The following is a 20,696-nucleotide window of genomic DNA, read 5'->3' on the forward strand; positions in this document are numbered from 1 at the left end:
AGTCATGAGGTGCTCGTTCACATTTAAAACATGCTTCTACAATCAAAGTTTCATCTGCAAAAGAAAAGAAAGTCAGGGAAAAATCTGTTGATGGAAAATTTTTCTTTTTTTCTACTTGTTTGCACTTTTTGTTAGAAAATGTTTATTTACTATTTATTCAGATTTTTTAAGGTATCTAATATTTTGATACTTAATTTCCATGATCTAAATATTCTTAAAAATTAAAAGTTTGTTGTCATTTGGAAGTATGTAGGCCTTCATGCATTATTATGCTGTTACATTATGATTATATATTCAGTGGCATAAAATGGTCTTTAAAATGACAATAATATCGCTTATCGCAATTATTTCTGGGGCAATATATCGCACAACAAAAAGTTGTTATCGTGACGGGCCTAATTCTCTGCAGGTTACAGAATGAATGGCGGCACTGTGTTCATTTATGTGTGTACATTACATTACATTTGCAGATTTACGTGAACACAGTGCCAGCCTTCACTCTGAGACAAGCATTTATTTGGTAAAAAATGCTGAATTAAAAAGCTTGATAGTTTAACGTATGAAAATTAAGAAATTAAAATGTAAATATTAGTTTTGTACTTTTAAAGTTGTACTATGAAGTAAAATGTTTACAGTATAATTTATAATAGCATTATTACATTCTTATTTTAGCATTATTTCTTATTTCGTTTACTTGTGTAATCACAAAAAAAAAATCACAAAAATGTATTATTTAAATATCGCATTGAATGGGTAAAAAAATGGTTGTTACCTATGAAAATTCAAATAGAAAGAATTTTTTATTTTTCAAGTTTTGAAATGTCAAAAAAGCACTAAAAAAGATCCATATGAGTATTCCAAAACCATACAACAGATCAAAATTCAAGTGTGGCTTCAGAAGACTTTTCAGCAGGATATCCAGTTTTACTTAATTTTAAGGAAAAGTGTGGCTAGTACATTCTTCAACATGTTGTCCTTTAAGCTTCAAATGACATTTTCATTTATGTTTCAGTTATTCCTTAGGTATAACTGAATAGGAAGCAATAAGAAATTGCTATTCATAATTAACAGTGCCTTTTCGGTGCTTTTGAAGATTCAGGTTGAGTTTGAGGTTGATTTGAGATGAATGCACTTGTGTTGGTTGTCTTTAAGGCCTCTCAGAGAGCCATAAGAGGTTATGTTATGTTTTTAAAAACAGTATTACTGCGGCATATGGAAACACCACTTTCTGGCTTGCTTGAGAGCAATCTCAACAAACAGTAACACATCCACTTCCTCTTATATGTCAATTTGCCCTCAATATATGTGTGAAAGGGGGAGGTTCAGGGGTTGGAAGAGGGATTCTCGTCATGTAATGAATCCTTGTCAAAGCTTAGTGTGTGCAGAAAGGCATCGTCTTCCCCAGGTAATTAAATAGATCATCAGGCTGTAAGCTGTGCTCATCTCTTCCCTCCTGCCCACCCCCCCTTTAATCAATCTCTCCCTGCTGTGCAGACGGGATTATTTACTCCAGCTAATGGCCCTTCCTGCTGCTCATCACTGCTTGGGAAAACACAAACTGTCATTTCTGTAATTGTGTTCACTCCACAAAGATGAATGCTACCACCATTGCGCCATCACTGCTTAATTTCGTTTGCATGCGCCCTGTGGTTGCCGCAGGCGGCAGCTGCTGTTTGCAGCCGCCCGGAGTCCAGCGATGTGTTTGGATCGAGACCGACAACAACTCATTCTGTCCCCCATAGGACCGGCCTTCACTCTCAAAGCATGCACACTTATTTCAATATGTGTAAGTATTTCCAAGCGCAGTTCGATTTGGACACCAGCCGAACTGATCTGCCTTCCCGTTTAATATGAATCAGTTCTTCGTTCCTCCTCTCCAGGAACCCAGACGGTTGTAAATGAGATCTAATGCTGCGTACTTCAAGAACATTTTCTGTGAAACTTCAATATAGAAAGTCAGAGACAGATTGCGCTCCCGCCAGCACTGATGGTCTCTCTTGCTTGATTAATTTTGCCCATATTTAGCTGATTTACAAGCATCATGATATTAAACGAAGTTGAAACATTCAGACATGGTGTCAGAGTCCCTCACAAGGGGTTCCTATACTCATGTTCTCCACCCTGCTGAGGAGGAGCAATGTGAGAAAAACTCATGCTTATATATGGAACACACACACATTTTTAGGGGCCAGGCCTCCACTGTAGAGGCCTTGAGCTTTTGAAAAATGACATAGTTTGTGTGGAAGGACCTCTTGGGAATAGAACATGTGTACAAGGCTATGTGACATTTATAATAATGTCTCTACAAGGCAGGAACAGCTCAGGACCCTGAGGAATTGTAAAACAGTGCTGTACTGCCAGGTACGACCCTCTTTTTCTCAGCCCGTGTGCCATTTATTTCACCTTTTTCAAGAGCACATAAGTATTAAGAGCTGGTTTGGGCTTTTTTCTCTTGAAATGACCTGCGTGGCTGTGAGTGGTCACGCTGTCTTTGGCGATAATTCATTCAGACAGCCCTTTCTGTGGCGAACTGCCTTCTCTATCCTTGAATCTTACTAATTAGCTCATCTTCTCCCTCGACATGTCTTGCCACTTTAGCTTGTCTCTTTATAATTTAAGGGTTTAAGAGGCTTCTAATCACTGCAGAATGTTTTAATGTATGATGGGTCTTTAAGTGTCATCACAGAAAATTTCACTCAAGCCAGGGAGATCAGTGTCGTATAAATGTGCAACATAACTTCAATAAAAATGATGTGTGAGGCATGCAATCATATGCAATTTTGTGATAAGGTTTTTATCACTTTAACTAGTCAAATCTTTGGGTTGTTAATGTGAGGCGTTAAGCTGTTTAATGTTATTTTTGATGCACACATTTGGTCAACTAACATTAAATGTTGTTCTCCTTATGTATCTAGGCTATAGAGACTGCACTGGATTGCCTGAAGAGTGCCAATACTGAGCCGTATTACAGACGACAGGCCTGGGAGGTGATCAAATGCTTCCTGGTAGCCATGACCAGCCTGGAGGACAACAAGCATGCCCTTTACCAGCTTCTCGCCCATCCCAAGTAAGACAACCACTTAATGCATTGGCATTTGTGTGAAGAGCTTAATATGAAACCATATTTTTTTTCTATTCAAAATCTCAGGCCAATTATTTACATTTGGTGTGAAAGGCGTGACACTATCAGCTCAAGTGCTTGTTTTGGGATGCAACAAGTACTTAAGTATTCATAAAGGCTATAATTTTCTGATAAAATGTTCACAACACAGCCTGAGCTACTGTGGGAAAAGTGCATGAAAAGTTATCCCAAACAAGGGAATGTTTTATTTATGTAATTGCTGTTGAGTTGAAAACTTATACTTAGTTTTAGTTTTCGGTAGTCATTTTTAATTTAGTGATTTTAGCTTTAAATTTTAAAGCAGTTTTAGAATGTTTTTCCATTTTTGCACATAATATACAGTACAGAATATTCTACATAGATTCATCCACAGGTTTTTTTTTTAAATAGACCTTAATCTCTATACATTAAAAATACAGAAAATAAATTTGGCTTTTTAAAAACCCTATTAATCGGGGGAATAATTGACGGATCATTCGTTTATCAAAATAGCCATTAGTTGCAGCCCTGTTCCTGTGTGCTCTGAGGCTGCACATGCCTCTGCATTTTTCACTGTTTTTGCTATGTTTGCAGCTCCTCTGGGCCTCATCCAGCCTGGCCGCCACTGTCTACAGTGTTCAAAGGGCTAATTACTCAAAGCTGCTTCTACTGGCTGGGCAGGAGGGTCACATAACAGAGTCATTGATCTCCACGCTGAGACTAATTGACTGTACTTTATCTGTTTACCCAAAAGCTAGTCATACGGGCCCCTTCTGAAATAACCTACTGCTAGTTATATGGAAAGAGAGCCGCTACTGCTGTCAGATGTCTTGATTCACAAAATCTTCTCTCCCTCTTTCAGTGTGGCACAGTGCGCTGGTCATCATGAAAGGGGCCTTTTTCAGGAGGCGGAATGCCCTCTTAATATCGCAAATGCCAGGCCGGATAATTGAGTCCCATTCAAGTGGCAGCATTATGAATTTGAATTGATCTGACCGCTCTCTTCGGCTCAGCCCTCTCCCTAAGCCAAGCCTTTTAAATAGCGATAATGAAATGGAGCGATCCATCACCACTGCTACCGGCTTTGGCATTATAGAACACAAGCTTGAGGAAGGATAAAACACTCACTCCATCACTGTGCTGCTATCAGCTGGGTTAACTAACCAAACATGAGACAAAATGTCAGCCAGACACAAAGCCAGACTCCCATGGGGCTCAGCTGTCCAAACACAAAAAGCCTTTTATACTCTGTAATCAAATCAAATCGCCTGATTGGGTTATTCAACCTCAGGCGCATGTAATGGAGCGAGTTCATGGATGCCATGAGAATTATGAGCTAAATCCCTTTGCTGGTTTTCAACAGCTTCACAGAGAAGTGGATCCCTAACGTGATCATCTCCCACCGGTACAAAGCGCAGGACACCCCAGCACGCAGGACGTTCGAGCAGGCCCTGACGGGGGCGTTCATGTCTGCGGTCATCAAGGATCTCAGGCCCAGCGCTCTGCCTTTCGTTGCCAGCTTGATCCGCCATTACACCATGGTGGCAGTGGCTCAGCAGTGTGGTGAGGAATCTTTCTGCCTCAGTGTTAATGTCATCTATATTGAAGTTCAGTCTTAACATAACTTGAAGTGTTCACCCAGGCAATGTTTACTGTTTATTAGGGGTGGAACGGTACACAGATGTCACTGTTCGGGGGTCACGGTTCGATACGATTTCGGTACAACAGGAAAAAACCCCCAAATCTACTATGCTCGGTTTCTTTTCATTTATTTTGAACAGACAGTAGTACAAATAAAAAAAAATGTCCACCTAGTCGTGAAAATACTAAATATTATTACTTTATAATATAAAATCTGCAGTACATATAGGCCTATACATACAAGGAATAAATTCTTGAAATATATTTGATTAAGTTTACAGATAAACAAGGGAACAAAACTGCGACACGTAACGTAGCCTATATACGCTGAGTTTCAGTTCATTTTTGTGACAGGCTTAATTTGTTCACAGAAAGGAAACTCAAATGGCAGAAAGCGACATTACAAAAGCACAATGTTTTGTTTTCATTGTGAGTGCAGACCTTTATACAGTGATGCATTGTTAATAAAGACAATAAGTGTTTAAAGTTGATTCTGCTGGTATAACACAGCACTATGGGTGCCCCCTTCTGGATTGTATTCGTTGTAAGGCCTCATGCACCGAACCGAGATGTCCGTACCGTGATGGTTCGGTACGAATACATGTATCATTCCACCCCTACTCTTTGCATATTAACAGGGATTTAGGTTAACTGTGCTATGATGGGTAGGTATTTAATATTAGTAAGGTATCTAGAGCCAATGCATTACTGTTATTTTTCCACTTATTATCGTGAATGAATATAATGAATATAATTTGTGACCTTGTGGAAAGAAATGCTTTGCTTCTGGATCATACAAAATGGTAATTAATATTTAGTGGCAGCAGAGACATCGAAACAAGAGACATTGCTTGGCTTTTAGCGCATCCTATTTTAATATAATTATAATATAAGAGTTTTTGCTTGGCAGCAACAATGCAAGTTTTTATTTTTTTTCTGAGTGTGAGAAACATCAGAAGTGCACTCAGATCATCCCACAACTCCATTTTCTGCTCTAGGTCCCTTCTTGCTGCCATGCTACCAGTCAGGCAGCCAGGCCAGCACGGCTATGTTCCACAGTGAAGAGAACGGCTCCAAAGGCATGGACCCACTCGTGCTGATCGACGCCATCGCCATCTGCATGGCCTATGAGGAGAAGGAGCTGTGCAAGATTGGGGAAGTGGCACTTGCTGTCATCTTTGATGTTGCCAGCATTATCCTGGGCTCCAAAGAAAGGGTGAGGTCTCCTCTTGATATTTTTCTTTCCATAAACTTTTTTTAGTAGACAGGTTCCACTTGAAGGGTCTTCTTTTAAAACTCGATCTGGTTCTTTCTTCAGGCGTGCCAGCTGCCGTTGTTCTCCTACATAGTGGAGCGTCTATGTGCATGCTGCTATGAGCAGGCCTGGTATGCTAAGCTGGGTGGAGTGGTGTCCATTAAGTTCCTGATGGAGAGGCTTCCTCTGATTTGGGTGTTGCAAAACCAGCTGACCTTCCTCAAAGCTCTGCTCTTTGTCATGATGGACCTCACAGGAGAGGTACAAACTATTTCTAATGTAATTTGAAATCATTGATGTTTGGGTTACTTGCATGAACTTCTGTATCCCCTAATGTCCCTCTTAGGTGTCTAACGGGGCAGTTGCCATGGCAAAGACCACACTGGAGCAGTTGTTGATACGCTGTGCCACTCCTCTTAAGGATGGGCCCTGACGGGGGCGTTCATGTCTGCGGTCATCAAGGATCTCAGGCCCAGCGCTCTGCCTTTCGTTGCCAGCTTGATCCGCCATTACACCATGGTGGCAGTGGCTCAGCAGTGTGGTGAGGAATCTTTCTGCCTCAGTGTTAATGTCATCTATATTGAAGTTCAGTCTTAACATAACTTGAAGTGTTCACCCAGGCAATGTTTACTGTTTATTAGGGGTGGAACGGTACACAGATGTCACTGTTCGGGGGTCACGGTTCGATACGATTTCGGTACAACAGGAAAAAACCCCCAAATCTACTATGCTCGGTTTCTTTTCATTTATTTTGAACAGACAGTAGTACAAATAAAAAAAAATGTCCACCTAGTCGTGAAAATACTAAATATTATTACTTTATAATATAAAATCTGCAGTACATATAGGCCTATACATACAAGGAATAAATTCTTGAAATATATTTGATTAAGTTTACAGATAAACAAGGGAACAAAACTGCGACACGTAACGTAGCCTATATACGCTGAGTTTCAGTTCATTTTTGTGACAGGCTTAATTTGTTCACAGAAAGGAAACTCAAATGGCAGAAAGCGACATTACAAAAGCACAATGTTTTGTTTTCATTGTGAGTGCAGACCTTTATACAGTGATGCATTGTTAATAAAGACAATAAGTGTTTAAAGTTGATTCTGCTGGTATAACACAGCACTATGGGTGCCCCCTTCTGGATTGTATTCGTTGTAAGGCCTCATGCACCGAACCGAGATGTCCGTACCGTGATGGTTCGGTACGAATACATGTATCATTCCACCCCTACTCTTTGCATATTAACAGCGATTTAGGTTAACTGTGCTATGATGGGTAGGTATTTAATATTAGTAAGGTATCTAGAGCCAATGCATTACTGTTATTTTTCCACTTATTATCGTGAATGAATATAATGAATATAATTTGTGACCTTGTGGAAAGAAATGCTTTGCTTCTGGATCATACAAAATGGTAATTAATATTTAGTGGCAGCAGAGACATCGAAACAAGAGACATTGCTTGGCTTTTAGCGCATCCTATTTTAATATAATTATAATATAAGAGTTTTTGCTTGGCAGCAACAATGCAAGTTTTTATTTTTTTTCTGAGTGTGAGAAACATCAGAAGTGCACTCAGATCATCCCACAACTCCATTTTCTGCTCTAGGTCCCTTCTTGCTGCCATGCTACCAGTCAGGCAGCCAGGCCAGCACGGCTATGTTCCACAGTGAAGAGAACGGCTCCAAAGGCATGGACCCACTCGTGCTGATCGACGCCATCGCCATCTGCATGGCCTATGAGGAGAAGGAGCTGTGCAAGATTGGGGAAGTGGCACTTGCTGTCATCTTTGATGTTGCCAGCATTATCCTGGGCTCCAAAGAAAGGGTGAGGTCTCCTCTTGATATTTTTCTTTCCATAAACTTTTTTTAGTAGACAGGTTCCACTTGAAGGGTCTTCTTTTAAAACTCGATCTGGTTCTTTCTTCAGGCGTGCCAGCTGCCGTTGTTCTCCTACATAGTGGAGCGTCTATGTGCATGCTGCTATGAGCAGGCCTGGTATGCTAAGCTGGGTGGAGTGGTGTCCATTAAGTTCCTGATGGAGAGGCTTCCTCTGATTTGGGTGTTGCAAAACCAGCTGACCTTCCTCAAAGCTCTGCTCTTTGTCATGATGGACCTCACAGGAGAGGTACAAACTATTTCTAATGTAATTTGAAATCATTGATGTTTGGGTTACTTGCATGAACTTCTGTATCCCCTAATGTCCCTCTTAGGTGTCTAACGGGGCAGTTGCCATGGCAAAGACCACACTGGAGCAGTTGTTGATACGCTGTGCCACTCCTCTTAAGGATGAGGAGAAGACTGAGGAGCTTCTGTCTGCCCAGGATAAATCCTTCCATCTGGTGACCCATGACCTTGTACGGGAGGTCACCTCCCCCAATTCCACTGTCCGCAAGCAGGCCATGCACTCCCTGCAGGTGCTGGCTCAAGTCACAGGCAAGAGCGTCACCATCATCATGGAGCCTCACAAAGAAGTGAGTGTGATTATATTTCTATATGATTATGAGGACTATGGCAGGACTTTCTTTGCTGGCTCGGTCAGATTTTTACTTGCCCTGCCAACATTTTCACTGACCCCACTATTTAAAATGATGCATTTATATTTTTAAAAACATGTTATTGCTGGAAAAAATAATTTTATGAAGTTTTCATTAATTTTATATTTCGTTTTTGTGACAACGTGACAGCGACTACAAAAATCTCGATAAGAGGGAGTTGTTAAGGAGAGGAATTGCAGATCAAATAGGATTCGATGTGTACCGGGGTATTTTTCATTAAGCGCCATCTAATGTCAGGGAGTGAATTTGCATGTTCATTCAGCACATCGGCAGTGAAAATCGCTTGGGTATGAATAAACAAGACGCGTCGAAAAACGCTGGCGATAATCTTGTGATCATCTTCCCCGTGTGCACGAGACTTTAGACTGTGTGGGCGTCGAGGAGAGTTGAACTCGGTTTAACTTTATGGTAATGAGCTATGACACGGTTCGGCGGCAACCAATCTGAATGTAGAAGTCCTCCACTTGAGAGGATTCCAGAGAATACAGTCTTGTAAACTTTGGTTACGACCGCATTAGTTCCCAAGCAAAATTTTAATAGAGGTTGATCTTTGCTGTGGCAGGTTCCCCAGTAATTTATGACGTGAATTGTTGTGAATTTGATAAGAAGGTGTGCAGCACTATTTATAAGAAACATTTTTGCTCTAGAACGCTTGTTTTTCAGCGAGAATGCAGTTCATTTGCTCAAACGCACAGCTAAATATTATGTTAATGCGGGAACTTAAATCAGCAGAATTCATGGTCACAATATTTCACACAAAAGCAATTGTTTATTTTACAACACACTTATATTTTCTAAGTTTAGATAATGCTACACTGGCCATGTGACCATTCCATCAACCCTCTCAACATGAGCCCAGGGCTATTACACAATTCTTATTGTTAACTCTTGCCAGGAAGGAACCATTAGGTCAGTCAACTTCCTTCCTCTATTTAGGGAAGTTTAAAACTCTCCTTATTTCCACCAGGTGCTGCAAGACATGGTTCCTCCAAAGAAACACCTGCTGCGGCATCAGCCTGCCAATGCTCAGATTGGCCTGATGGAGGGCAACACCTTCTGCACCACTCTACAGCCCCGCCTCTTCACCATGGACCTCAACGTGGTGGAACACAAAGTCTTTTACACAGAGGTCAGTTTGAAACTGTCTGCTTTTAAGTGGGTTATATGAAATCACCAGTGTGTTGATGCTCTGTGTACTTCCTCTCTGAGCTCCAGTGTCTCTGATTTGACACAGTTGCTGAACCTGTGTGAAGCTGAGGATGCTGCTTTGATGAAGCTGCCCTGTTATAAAAGCCTTCTTTCACTGGTGCCGCTGCGCATTGCTGCTCTCAGTATGTGCTACTTTTTATTCATACATATACAATAAACTATATATAGGTTATCTTCCAAAACCTAGTGATCTGCCTGACTGATTTCTGCCTACATAGGCATCTGCCTTCTAAGGCAGCATGCAAACCGATATGGATCCTGATGAGCGATTGATTTTGGAAGACTTTACATAGGCAGCAACTTTACACAGGCAGTTATGTCATACAAATAAACCTCCACACACCGTGTACAGGAGGTTTCGCTCTCTGTTGATTGCAAGTTTAGCCCTTTTCGCACCGGAGGAACATTTTCATAGTTCCTAGAACTATTGGCGGAAGTACCCGAATGCTCATGCGTTTGCACTGCAGGAACTAGGAACGATTTTAGTTATAGGAACTCCTTTTACGGGAACTAAATTAGCTCCTACTTCAGAGTAGGGTCTAAACCCGCGCTATAGGAACTACCAGTGATGTAAGTGTACGATGATTGGCCGAATGCATGTGGGAAAATGCCGGCACCTACCATTTTTAAAAAGCCGGATAAACACACAGCAGTTTATAATTCGTGGAGCAGTTTATAGTAGGCTACAAGATTGAAAACCATGATAAATGGACCGACGCCGAAGTGCAAGCAGTTCTAAACATTTATGCTCTTTTCTCAGACTCGATCATATGTAGAAATGCAAGTTGCCATGGTAGATTTCGTCTCTTAGTCCTCTGATTTGCTCTTGCTATCGCATAACTTCTATCTCCATTATCACGAAACCCAGTATATACATCAAAAACACAGCTCCGATCACGGTGTCCTCCATCCTTTTGTTGTTTAAGTTATAGACCTAAAGTTGTTGAATGCTGCGCTTTAATGACGTTGCTGTGCGCCGGCTTACGTCACTTCTGAGTTTCTGTTGGCGGTGCGAATGAAACCAGGAAGACCTCAATTTCCCGGGGAACTACCCATTGTTGTTAGCATGGTGTTAAGGTAAAGTTGTCCTTGTTTAATTCGATTTAAGTTGTTTTAATAATACTTTTTGTGCACTTGCAAAAGTTCAAAAGTTAATGCGTTCCGTTCAAAAGTTTGAAAAAAGTGTCATGCTCAACAAGGCTGCATTAATTTGATTTAAAAATACAGGAAAAATATCTTGAGAAATATTATTACAAATTGGAATAGCTGTTTCTTATTTAAAAAGTATTTTATATCTGTGATGGCAAAGATGAATTTTCAGCAGCTGTTACTCTTCAGTCTCACACTGAGTCTTCAGTATCACACATTTTCTTATTCTAATATACCGATTTGGTCCTCAAGAAATGTTTCTAATCATCATGGTTGAAAACGGTTGTGCTGCTTTATGTTGCAATGAACAATTTTCTCTGTCTGCAGTTTGGAACAGCCTTTGTGTTTGTAGTGTGCCTGTGATGCCTACATGCTGCCTGCATAGACAGCTCACTAGGTTTTGGAACAGTGACCTAGTATTTGACACTGTCAAATACTAATAAATGCAAATGTTTTGGTGTGCCACATAACTGAAAAACAATAATAAATGTGCACTGTATATTAAATGTCAGTTTTAATGATTTTTCTGTTGAACCCTCCCGTGTGTGTCTGTTCAGATGCCCTGGCGGCCTGTAACTATCTTCCCCAGTCCCGAGAGAAGATCATCGCTGCCCTCTTCAAGGCCCTCAACTCTACTAACAGTGAGCTCCAGGAGGCTGGAGAGGCCTGCATGAGAAAGGTCAGCCCTCTTCCTCCACAAGCCTAATTTCCTTTCTCCTATCTCTGTCTCTTCCGCACACTCTTCCTCTGCCCTGCTGCCTCTAATGAGTCCTGCCTGAAAAGATCAATACAGGATGGAGTGAAGCAGGCTGAGAGGAAAATGAATTTGGCCGTGATGCATCATCTCATTGCAGAAGGCTGGCGTGGCCTTTCTTATTGCGCTGGTTTTAGAGTTTTTCTGCTCCTGTGAATTGACAGGACAGTAGCGAAAAACAGGGTTTTAAGATGCCATTATCTTGTAGTATTCCTTGTAGGGCATGTAAAAGCAGCTGTCTCTATTAAGCACTCATGGGCTGTTTAATGGCCCTATATATGCTTTGAAGTCTGAGTGTGTATTCATGTTCCTATGTGTTTCACAGTTCTTAGAGGGGGCTACTATTGAGGTGGATCAGATCCATACACACATGCGGCCCTTGCTGATGATGCTTGGAGACTATCGCAGTCTGACGCTCAATGTAGTCAACAGACTGACATCAGTCACTCGTCTCTTCCCCAACTCCTTCAATGACAAATTCTGTGACCAAATGATGGTAAGTGTAAAACAGTTGAATGCATATATATATATTTAAACAGTCAAGAGCACAGACTCAATGTTTCTTCTGCTCTTGCACAGGGTGTCTGCGGGGGTCCTAAAAAGTATTAAAAGTTGATAAATTAATTTAGAGAAAATTAAGGCCCTTAAAAAGTATAAAAAAGTCTTAAATGCCATTTTCCAAGGTATAACATTTTGTATCATCTTTTCATTATGTATATTTGTCGAATGGTGGGGTTCTGTGTAGTTTGTTTATGGAATCCCGCAAGATTTGACTTCATCTGTTACGGCGCTCACTGACTGACTGTGCTGCTGCGTGATAGGCTTGTTGATCCCGCTCACACTGAATTTCTGACCATTACCGCATGCTCCAATCCGCTCCCGCGATTTTTGTGTCCGCTCCCGCAAACATTCTAATATTGTATATAATTTTCGTGCATCAGGGTGATCAATACAGGGCATATCAATATGTGGGGTAATTAAATCCCCTTTGAATGAGCGCTCTCAGTGGTAGTTTACTTTCACTTTCGATTTCACGATCGCACACGCACTGTGTAAAGGGAGCACATCCTACGATAAAAGATATTTGTCAATGAGCTCGGGATCTGGTGAGGAGCAAATCCTCCAACATCTTGTCAGTTATCTCTCCTTACTTTTGACCCGTGATTAGTCAAATCTGACTGCAACTCGTGTTGGATGCAGGGTTGTTGTTGTATTTTTCCACGAAATTGGGCTGCTTTTAAACTGTTGCCATGGGTTACTTTTTCCCTGTGGGTTAAAGGTTTGAAATATTGAATAAATTACATTTGGTTGAAATGCTTGTACTGAAACATTTTGCATTCTACCTGTAATAAAACTGCTAAATGTTTTGGGCCACACTAGTAGGAAGCATTTGAGCTGTGTTTATGATAAATGTGCATAACAGTGACTGTAAAATATGTATTTTAGGGATGGAAATTGCATTTTTATATTTGGGGCATGGTAATTGCGCTACTTTGGGCCTTTTTTTTACTGGCATGGGCTTGGGATGCACAATTAAAATGATGTAATAGTTGTGATCATTATTTTACCTTCCATGATCATTCAGACTTGATCAGGTGCAGTACTGACACTCTGTCAAGTCTGCATCAAATCAAGCACTCCGTAATCACAGGTAAACTGTCTGATCAGACAGGTGTTTGTCGTGAGAAGTGTTCCACAAAACAGCTATGGTTTGAGTTGATGTGACAAATACATCTTTTGAATATACTGTGTGAACTCATTGCCCCGTTAGCTCGGAGAGCTTTATTTTCCCTCCTCAATAAGTTTTGTTTATTGGTCTAATTCTTGTTTCTTGGGTTGCATTGGTTAGTCACTCAATTAATTATCTTGTGCTTCGTTCCCCACTTCTGAATTATGATGTATTGATAAGGAGTTATCACAAAGTAAGTATGTTTAGTTGCGCTATTTTACAATCAATATATAGTAAATGCAAGTTAAAGTGTCGCCGATGTAACCGGTTAAAACTTGGAGTGGCAATGATGTCTTAAAATGTATGGAAAGAGTCTTAAAAAGGTCTTAAAAGGAATTAAATTTAACTCCGTGATTCCTGTATATACCCTGTTGCAGCAACATCTGCGTAAATGGATGGAGGTGGTGGTGATCACGCATAAAGGAGGCCAGCGTAGTGATGGCAGTGTGAGTATAAGCTTGTTTTAATATCTCTGCTTTTCCTTGAATTATTTGTTGAACTTCACAAGGGCAGCAGCCTCGTTTAAGCCTCTTCAATGAGCGGAAGGGGTCTGTAGAAATAGAGAGCTGAGATGAGCGCTCTGGACTGGACTCCCTCCTCCAGCCCAGATCGCCCCACTCAGACTCTGTGAGTGGCCATATTACAATCAATGATTAATTAGGCGCCATCCACCCCCAGGCCGCCTAAGTAACGAGCCTCAGAATTCTGGATCCTCGTTATCTTGTTGGACAGATAACCTTGTAGAGTAAGAAAAGGTGAGAGGGGGAGAAAGCCATTCTGTTTCCATGCTTCAAAACGAGCTGCCATTCTTTCTGTCTTGTTCACGCCCTGCCGTTCTCTAAAATGTATTATAATTACATGCAAATTGGCCCTCTGTTCCTGCAGTTCTTAATATTCTTACAACAATGACAGAATGACCAGCCATACATGACAATGAGGCGGGGTCAGTCGGGTTCAGGATTGGAAGGGTGGGGGGCATTCAGAATGCTAGTTCCAGAAGATTTGTTTAGTCATACAGAGAAAAAGAAGGTCTGTTCAGGGAGAGCGTACAGATTTATCCTTCATGAGAGCACATACTCCGATAAACCCATGCTGGGGTGCTAGTTCAGTATTAGGAGTGCTCTTCAGTGCTCGAATTTCAATGTTTTCTCAGTGTAAAAATATCTTGACAGTGTCCCAAATATAGCAAGTCGCACTTAGGGATTATGAAGACTGTGCATTGTTCTCTGTGCAATTCTTTACAAAGGGACATTTTTATTTATATTTATCATAAAAATTAGTAAAGTTCATGTTTTACCCCAGGAAAAAATTATTTTATAAAAATATATTATTTTAGGACTACTAAAATGTTGGCATTGTGATATGCATGACATTTGATGTAATGTCTTGACAAGTTTAATTTAAAATGAATGCAAGTTTTGATGTAGTTAGGTGTTCACCATTATTTATACTGGCATCATCAGGCCCAATACTGTGCTCATGTACTCATTCTCAATAAAATGCTCTGATACCAAAAATACAAGTAAAATATGCTGCATTGTCCTGAAAATAATCTCAATGCAAAAATTCTAATATTTGATCATAGTAGATATTATTGCAAGTATTTAGGTTATTTTCTCCCATTATTAAATTGTGTGCTTTACTTGTTATTTGTCTAGATAATTATTAAAATATAGCATTTAAATGTAGTGACAACCCTCGGTTTTGCAGTTATACATTATGTAAGCACTATGATCCTAATGCCCATACTTTTGTATGCCCTTTACGTTAGTTAATCAGTGCTGTGTAATGTATTCCCACACAAGATTTCTCATTCACCTTCACCATCATCTTCACCTTCAGTTTCCATACTGAAATCAATGGATCTGTAGATGGAGTCCAGCTGAAATGCTGCCCGTTTCAGTTCAGAAAAAGTGTTTTGATTTGTTTTTTTTTACCTCGTTTTTTGGCCTCTGCACTTTTTTGCTACTTTTGTTTTCAACAAATGTGCAGCCTAGAAGGAAGATTGCTCTGCACAGAATCACACACACCACCATTCACCTGAACCCATCTCCTCAATCCATACAGCACTCATTACCCACACTGCTTTGCTGATTGTTTGTTGTCTCCTGTTCTGGCGCAGCCTGCCTACCTCGTTTTTTGGCCTCTGCACTTTTTTGCTACTTTTGTTTTCAACAAATGTGCAGCCTAGAAGGAAGATTGCTCTGCACAGAATCACACACACCACCATTCACCTGAACCCATCTCCTCAATCCATACAGCACTCATTACCCACATTGCTTTGCTGATTGTTTGTTGTCTCCTGTTCTGGCGCAGCCTGCCATGGAGGGTGTAGAGGTGAGATGGCGGCCTGGGGTGGGGTCTTCACTGGCTCTGCTCTCATTGTGCTCGTGGTTACTCTGTGCTAGTGGAGTCTTTGTAATCGTATTTGTGTCTGTGGTGTTGTGTTTGACTTTTATGTTTCACATTTCTGAGGTGGTCCCTCTCAAACCTGCTAATGTATGATGTCCCATGGATCTATGATGTTTTCAGGAACCAACCTGCCACTCTGACTTTCTTGCAGATGTTCCCCAACTTGTCACTGTTGATTTTGTATTACAGGAGGTACACTTAGGTACACTTTCACCGCTGGTCATCACTAACAATAACTGTGATGCGTTACTTCATTCACCTCTGCAGGAAATGAGGATCTGTTCGGCCATTATAAACCTCTTCCACCTGATACCAGCTGCTCCACAGACACTGGTGAAACCTTTGCTGGAAGTGGTCATGAAAACGGAGAGGGCGATGCTCATAGAGGTACAAGATCTGCATGCAAAAATACATGGTGGTGTCAAATGCATGGGAATAGAAATACCTATCAGTATTTATATCGGCCCACATTGAAATCGACTTAGACTAATGTGGCAGATTTGTAAATCACTGAATAGACATGGCACACACACACACACACACAAAACTCCTGTTCAAAAGTTTGGGATTGGTCATTTTTTAAAAACATTTAAATATAAGAAGTTCATACTTTTATTCAGCAAGGGTGCTGATGATCAAAAAGACTTGTTGTTCTTTTGTATTTTTTTATACAATGTGAATATTTTGGTTTTATGCTATTTGCATGTTGTTACCTCACAGGCAGGCAGTCCCTTTAGAGAGCCACTGATCAAATTCCTGACACGTCATCCGTCTCAAACAGTGGAGCTTTTCATGATGGAGGCCACTCTCAATGACCCACAGTGGAGTCGCATGTTCATGGTTGGTTTGTTTTTTCTTGTCCATACCTCATACTTTATTGTGTGTCTTTGTTTAAAAATTCCTTGCCATGATATCTTATGAGTGTTGCTTTTTCTTCAATTTTTTAATTGTTTTCTCATTTGCAGAGTTTCTTGAAGCACAAAGATGCCAAGCCACTTCGGGATGTCTTGGCTTCTAACCCAAATCGATTTGTCCCTCTGCTGGTTCCAGCTGGGCCTGCAGCAACTGTGAGACCTGGGTCTCCCTCCACCAGTACTGCCCGCCTTGACCTGCAGTTCCAGGCCATCAAGGTGGGCCAAACACTCTTAATTGTTTACTCTTAAATTTAATGCAATTTGCTTGTTTGTAGAGCCTGAATATTAATGAGCATTCATAAACTCCCTCAGATCATAAGCATCATTGTGAAAAATGATGAAGGCTGGTTGGCGGGTCAGCACTCTTTAGTGAGTCAGCTCAGACGCGTGTGGGTCAGCGAGGCCTTCCAGGAGCGCCACCGCAAAGACAGCATGGCTGCAACCAACTGGAAAGAGCCCAAACTATTAGCATTCTGTCTGCTTAGCTACTGCAAGTAAGTGTTTTCTGTTTGGTGGTTGCAGAAATTACACACTTCACAAGTTTAAATACTGTTAATAGCTTGGAAAATGGAAACGCAATGTTTTTACTTTGATTTTTACACTAAAGTTGAAAATTTCCTTTCAGACGCAACTACTCTGAGATAGAGCTACTCTTTCAGCTGTTGAGAGCCTTCACTGGCCGCTTCCTGTGCAACATGACCTTCCTGAAGGAGTACATGGAGGAGGAGATCCCCAAGAACTACAGCATCACACACAAACGAGCGCTCTTCTTCCGCTTTGTGGAGTTCAATGACCCACACTTTAATGATGAGCTCAAGGCAAAGGTGAGGATATACCATTTGTACACCTGTGAGTATTAACATGTTGAAAAGAAACTCCCATGAATTTTGCCTTTGTGATGACCTCTCGTTTTTTATTAAGAGCCACCATGAGTGTGACTGATGCCATGACACGGACCTCCATGGTCAGCATTATAAATTCCACCTTTGCGGTATATTTCTGTTGAGAGTGGCACAGCGTCACGCTCTCTTAGCGCTGACCATCTAATGTGGCCAGCAACCAGCCCCTGCTGAATATATATGCTCAAGATGGGGAGCGTGACAGGGACTGACCGTGCATGACGCACTCGGTTCTCAAAGGCACGTCTTCACAGTCAACCTGAAGTCTTTGAAGAACGCTAATGAATATTTATCTGCAGATTACTCTAATAGCCATTGCTCATATGCTGAGAGTTTGCCTTTAATCAGCCCTGGAGAAGATGGCTAACATAGTTGATGGAGCAGGGCTCAACACAAATAACTTTTTCTGCTAGCTCGGATGCAGCAGTAGTTTAGATTTTTACTTTTTTGGGTGTCATTTTCACTCACTGATTTTAATTTAATTTTATTATTTTGCAGTTTTTGGGATGTTTGAAATTACCACATCACATAGTTTAATGTAGCATTTCTGACAATGTTCCCTTCTTTGTTGATTATTTTGATCATCCTTATTGTTTACACCTGTGGAGGGGTATTTATAGTGGGCAAGCACTACATGGAGTACAAGGACCCACTGGTAAACGGGTCAGTCAGGAGGATATTCAAGGCTGTTTCTTATTCCCACTTCGTTTTATTCATGTGAAAGAACTCCAAGTTGGAGAAGGAGATCAAATGGCAGTTTATTAAAATGAACTGAATGTTCCCCAACTTCCCCTCAAATTGTCACCCTTTGCAATGACATTGAGAAACGGTAGCAGTGCATCGGCGGATAGTCTTCACAGCTTTGATGGCAGAGGCTGTTCTTGCTCTGCTAAATCACCCCTCACAGCAAAACAGACGTTGCATCCCAAACATTCCCCAGGAGAGCTCAGCAGCTGTGCGCACTCTTAACAGAATACATGTTTAAGGTGATGTTTTCAGGCAGCTGGAGTCGCGGCGGTTTTGGCTGTGATGGATCGTGTAGAAAAGGATTTGTTGTGATCCATCACTCATGTGAACGGTAGAGGGGCTCATTAGGACGAGGGATAATGAAGGAACACCTGCAGCCCCACGGCCTCCATGTTTGAATAAATCCACATGCTGATGCACACTTCAGCTAGCAAACAACACAACCATTGTGTCTGACTAGACAAACTATTGTCTTGAATAAAGCTAGTATTTCCCATTGCTTAAATTACCAAGTGGTACATTGTTGACATGCTTATTAATTTTTGTGATTTTTCTTTCAAATTTATAGTGTAAAGCAGAAACAAAGCTATTAGTGTTCAAAGATGCTAATTATGTAACATATAAGAGCTGATGAATGGAAAGTTGAGGCTGGAGGAATTTTGAGCTTCTAAAAACATGGTTAATCAGAATGATTAATATCAGTTAACTTACAAATCAACCAAATCTGAGGTGCCATGTTGTGCCTTTCTCTCTCTTCTGTCATCATCACACTTTTTACTGGCTTTATCTATGCATGCGCTGCCAAAGCAGCCCTGGTTTTAATTAAGTAAATTCAGTCAATGCTGTAAATTGCAACATGCTTAAAAACTATAAAGATTCACTCACCATGAACCTTTTTCATTAAAGTTAACACAAAGAAGTAGAATTGTTTGCATATGTTTAAATGTACACTCACATAAAGACTCAAGTGGCCTTGAAAAAAACGACGATGATAGGCCACCTCTTGTTGGCTCACATTATCGCCAAGTTTGCCATTCACAAAAAGATTGTGTTGCAGGTAGGCATGTAGCAAAATTCCAGCTGGCAAAAATACTATGAAATTATTTTTTTTTCTGATTTTGTCTGAAAAAAGACAGGCATAAAATTATTTGTTAACAGCTGTAACAGAATCTTTGAAGTCTATGAGTCTTTTCCAGGTTTAATCATGTGTAATGTAGTCACCAGCTGATTGATATCAGATGTGAAATTTCCAAATGTAAATGTTGGTACAAATAGATTGTAGAGTACATATGTTGCTTGTATTATCTAAAAATCCCCCAAAAATAATGGAGATTGGTGTCTGTAACTTCCTGTCAATATCGCAATATTTTCAGCAGCCATTACTTTATTCTTCAGTGTCACATGATCCTTCATGAGTCATTTTAATATGCTGATTTGGTGCTCAGTTATTATTAATTATTATTGGTGCTCAATTATTAATAATAGTTCTTATTATTATCGTCAAACAGTTTATGAAAGCAGTTTTACTGCATAAGATTTTTGTGGAATTCTTTGAATAGAAAGTTCAAAAGTACAGCATTTATTTGTAATATAATTTTTTTAATATATTTCTCTAATCTAGAAATTATGTATCTCACTTGTATCAGCTGTATCAGCTTGATACATTTAATGCATCCTTGCTGAATAAAAGTATTAATTTCTTAAAATAAAAAAGTCTTACTGACCTCAAACTTTTGAATTGTAGTGGAATTCAATATTACACTGGTAAAGTAATACCTTTTTTCGGTTTTCTCGCTCTTTTTTTTTTAAAAACCATTTAAAAATCATTAGAACCTATATATTATTGTGATTTAAAAAAAAAAAGACTAAAGACTAAAATTATAGGATTCAATTTTCTGCCAGTTTATCAAGATTTTTTTTGCTTAGGCCATGATGGAATTAAAATGTATTCAACAGCCCAAATATTTAGGGGTTTATTTCTTCTTAAGAAAATAACACAACACATTTATAATAAATATGATTGCAGGCCTAAATTTAGCCTTCAGATAAAATGCATTTCTAAAACCCAAATACTTCTCTTTCCTCAACATTTCAAAGAGTACCTCTGAGCTTTTGCTACTCAAAGTTTAGTCTTTGGTTTAACTCACTTCAGTAGTCAACTTCTTCCTTTTGTGAAATGCTGCTAAATGTCAGTGTATCTGTTCTGTTCAGGTTTTCCACAGTCTGCTAAAGGCTCATACTATGGAAGCACGTGCCATTGTTCGGCAAGCCATGATATCTTCTCCTAGAGACCTCATTTGAGCATAGCTGTGGATATGTATG

General features: G+C 40.2%; 1 protein-coding gene across 1 annotated transcript in view; it reads left to right on the forward strand.

Annotated features, from left to right (window-relative positions):
• LOC107594200 (transformation/transcription domain-associated protein-like) overlaps positions 1-20,696 on the forward strand; it is an 89,731-nt gene that overhangs the window by 16,810 nt on the left and 52,225 nt on the right. The window contains exons 17-33 of the mRNA XM_016284162.1: positions 2,916-3,067; positions 4,464-4,663; positions 5,740-5,957; positions 6,060-6,257; positions 8,217-8,477; positions 9,529-9,690; positions 9,796-9,892; positions 11,477-11,598; positions 11,999-12,169; positions 13,780-13,848; positions 16,082-16,201; positions 16,535-16,654; positions 16,780-16,944; positions 17,041-17,222; positions 17,354-17,552; positions 19,336-19,431; positions 20,586-20,642. Coding sequence (XP_016139648.1) covers positions 2,916-3,067; positions 4,464-4,663; positions 5,740-5,957; positions 6,060-6,257; positions 8,217-8,477; positions 9,529-9,690; positions 9,796-9,892; positions 11,477-11,598; positions 11,999-12,169; positions 13,780-13,848; positions 16,082-16,201; positions 16,535-16,654; positions 16,780-16,944; positions 17,041-17,222; positions 17,354-17,552; positions 19,336-19,431; positions 20,586-20,642 — 2,589 coding nt within the window. The remainder of the gene's footprint in view (positions 1-2,915; positions 3,068-4,463; positions 4,664-5,739; positions 5,958-6,059; positions 6,258-8,216; positions 8,478-9,528; positions 9,691-9,795; positions 9,893-11,476; positions 11,599-11,998; positions 12,170-13,779; positions 13,849-16,081; positions 16,202-16,534; positions 16,655-16,779; positions 16,945-17,040; positions 17,223-17,353; positions 17,553-19,335; positions 19,432-20,585; positions 20,643-20,696) is intronic.

This window comes from Sinocyclocheilus grahami, unplaced genomic scaffold (genome assembly GCF_001515645.1).
Source record: "Sinocyclocheilus grahami isolate Dianchi unplaced genomic scaffold, SAMN03320097.WGS_v1.1 scaffold180.1, whole genome shotgun sequence".
NCBI lineage: Eukaryota > Metazoa > Chordata > Actinopteri > Cypriniformes > Cyprinidae > Sinocyclocheilus > Sinocyclocheilus grahami.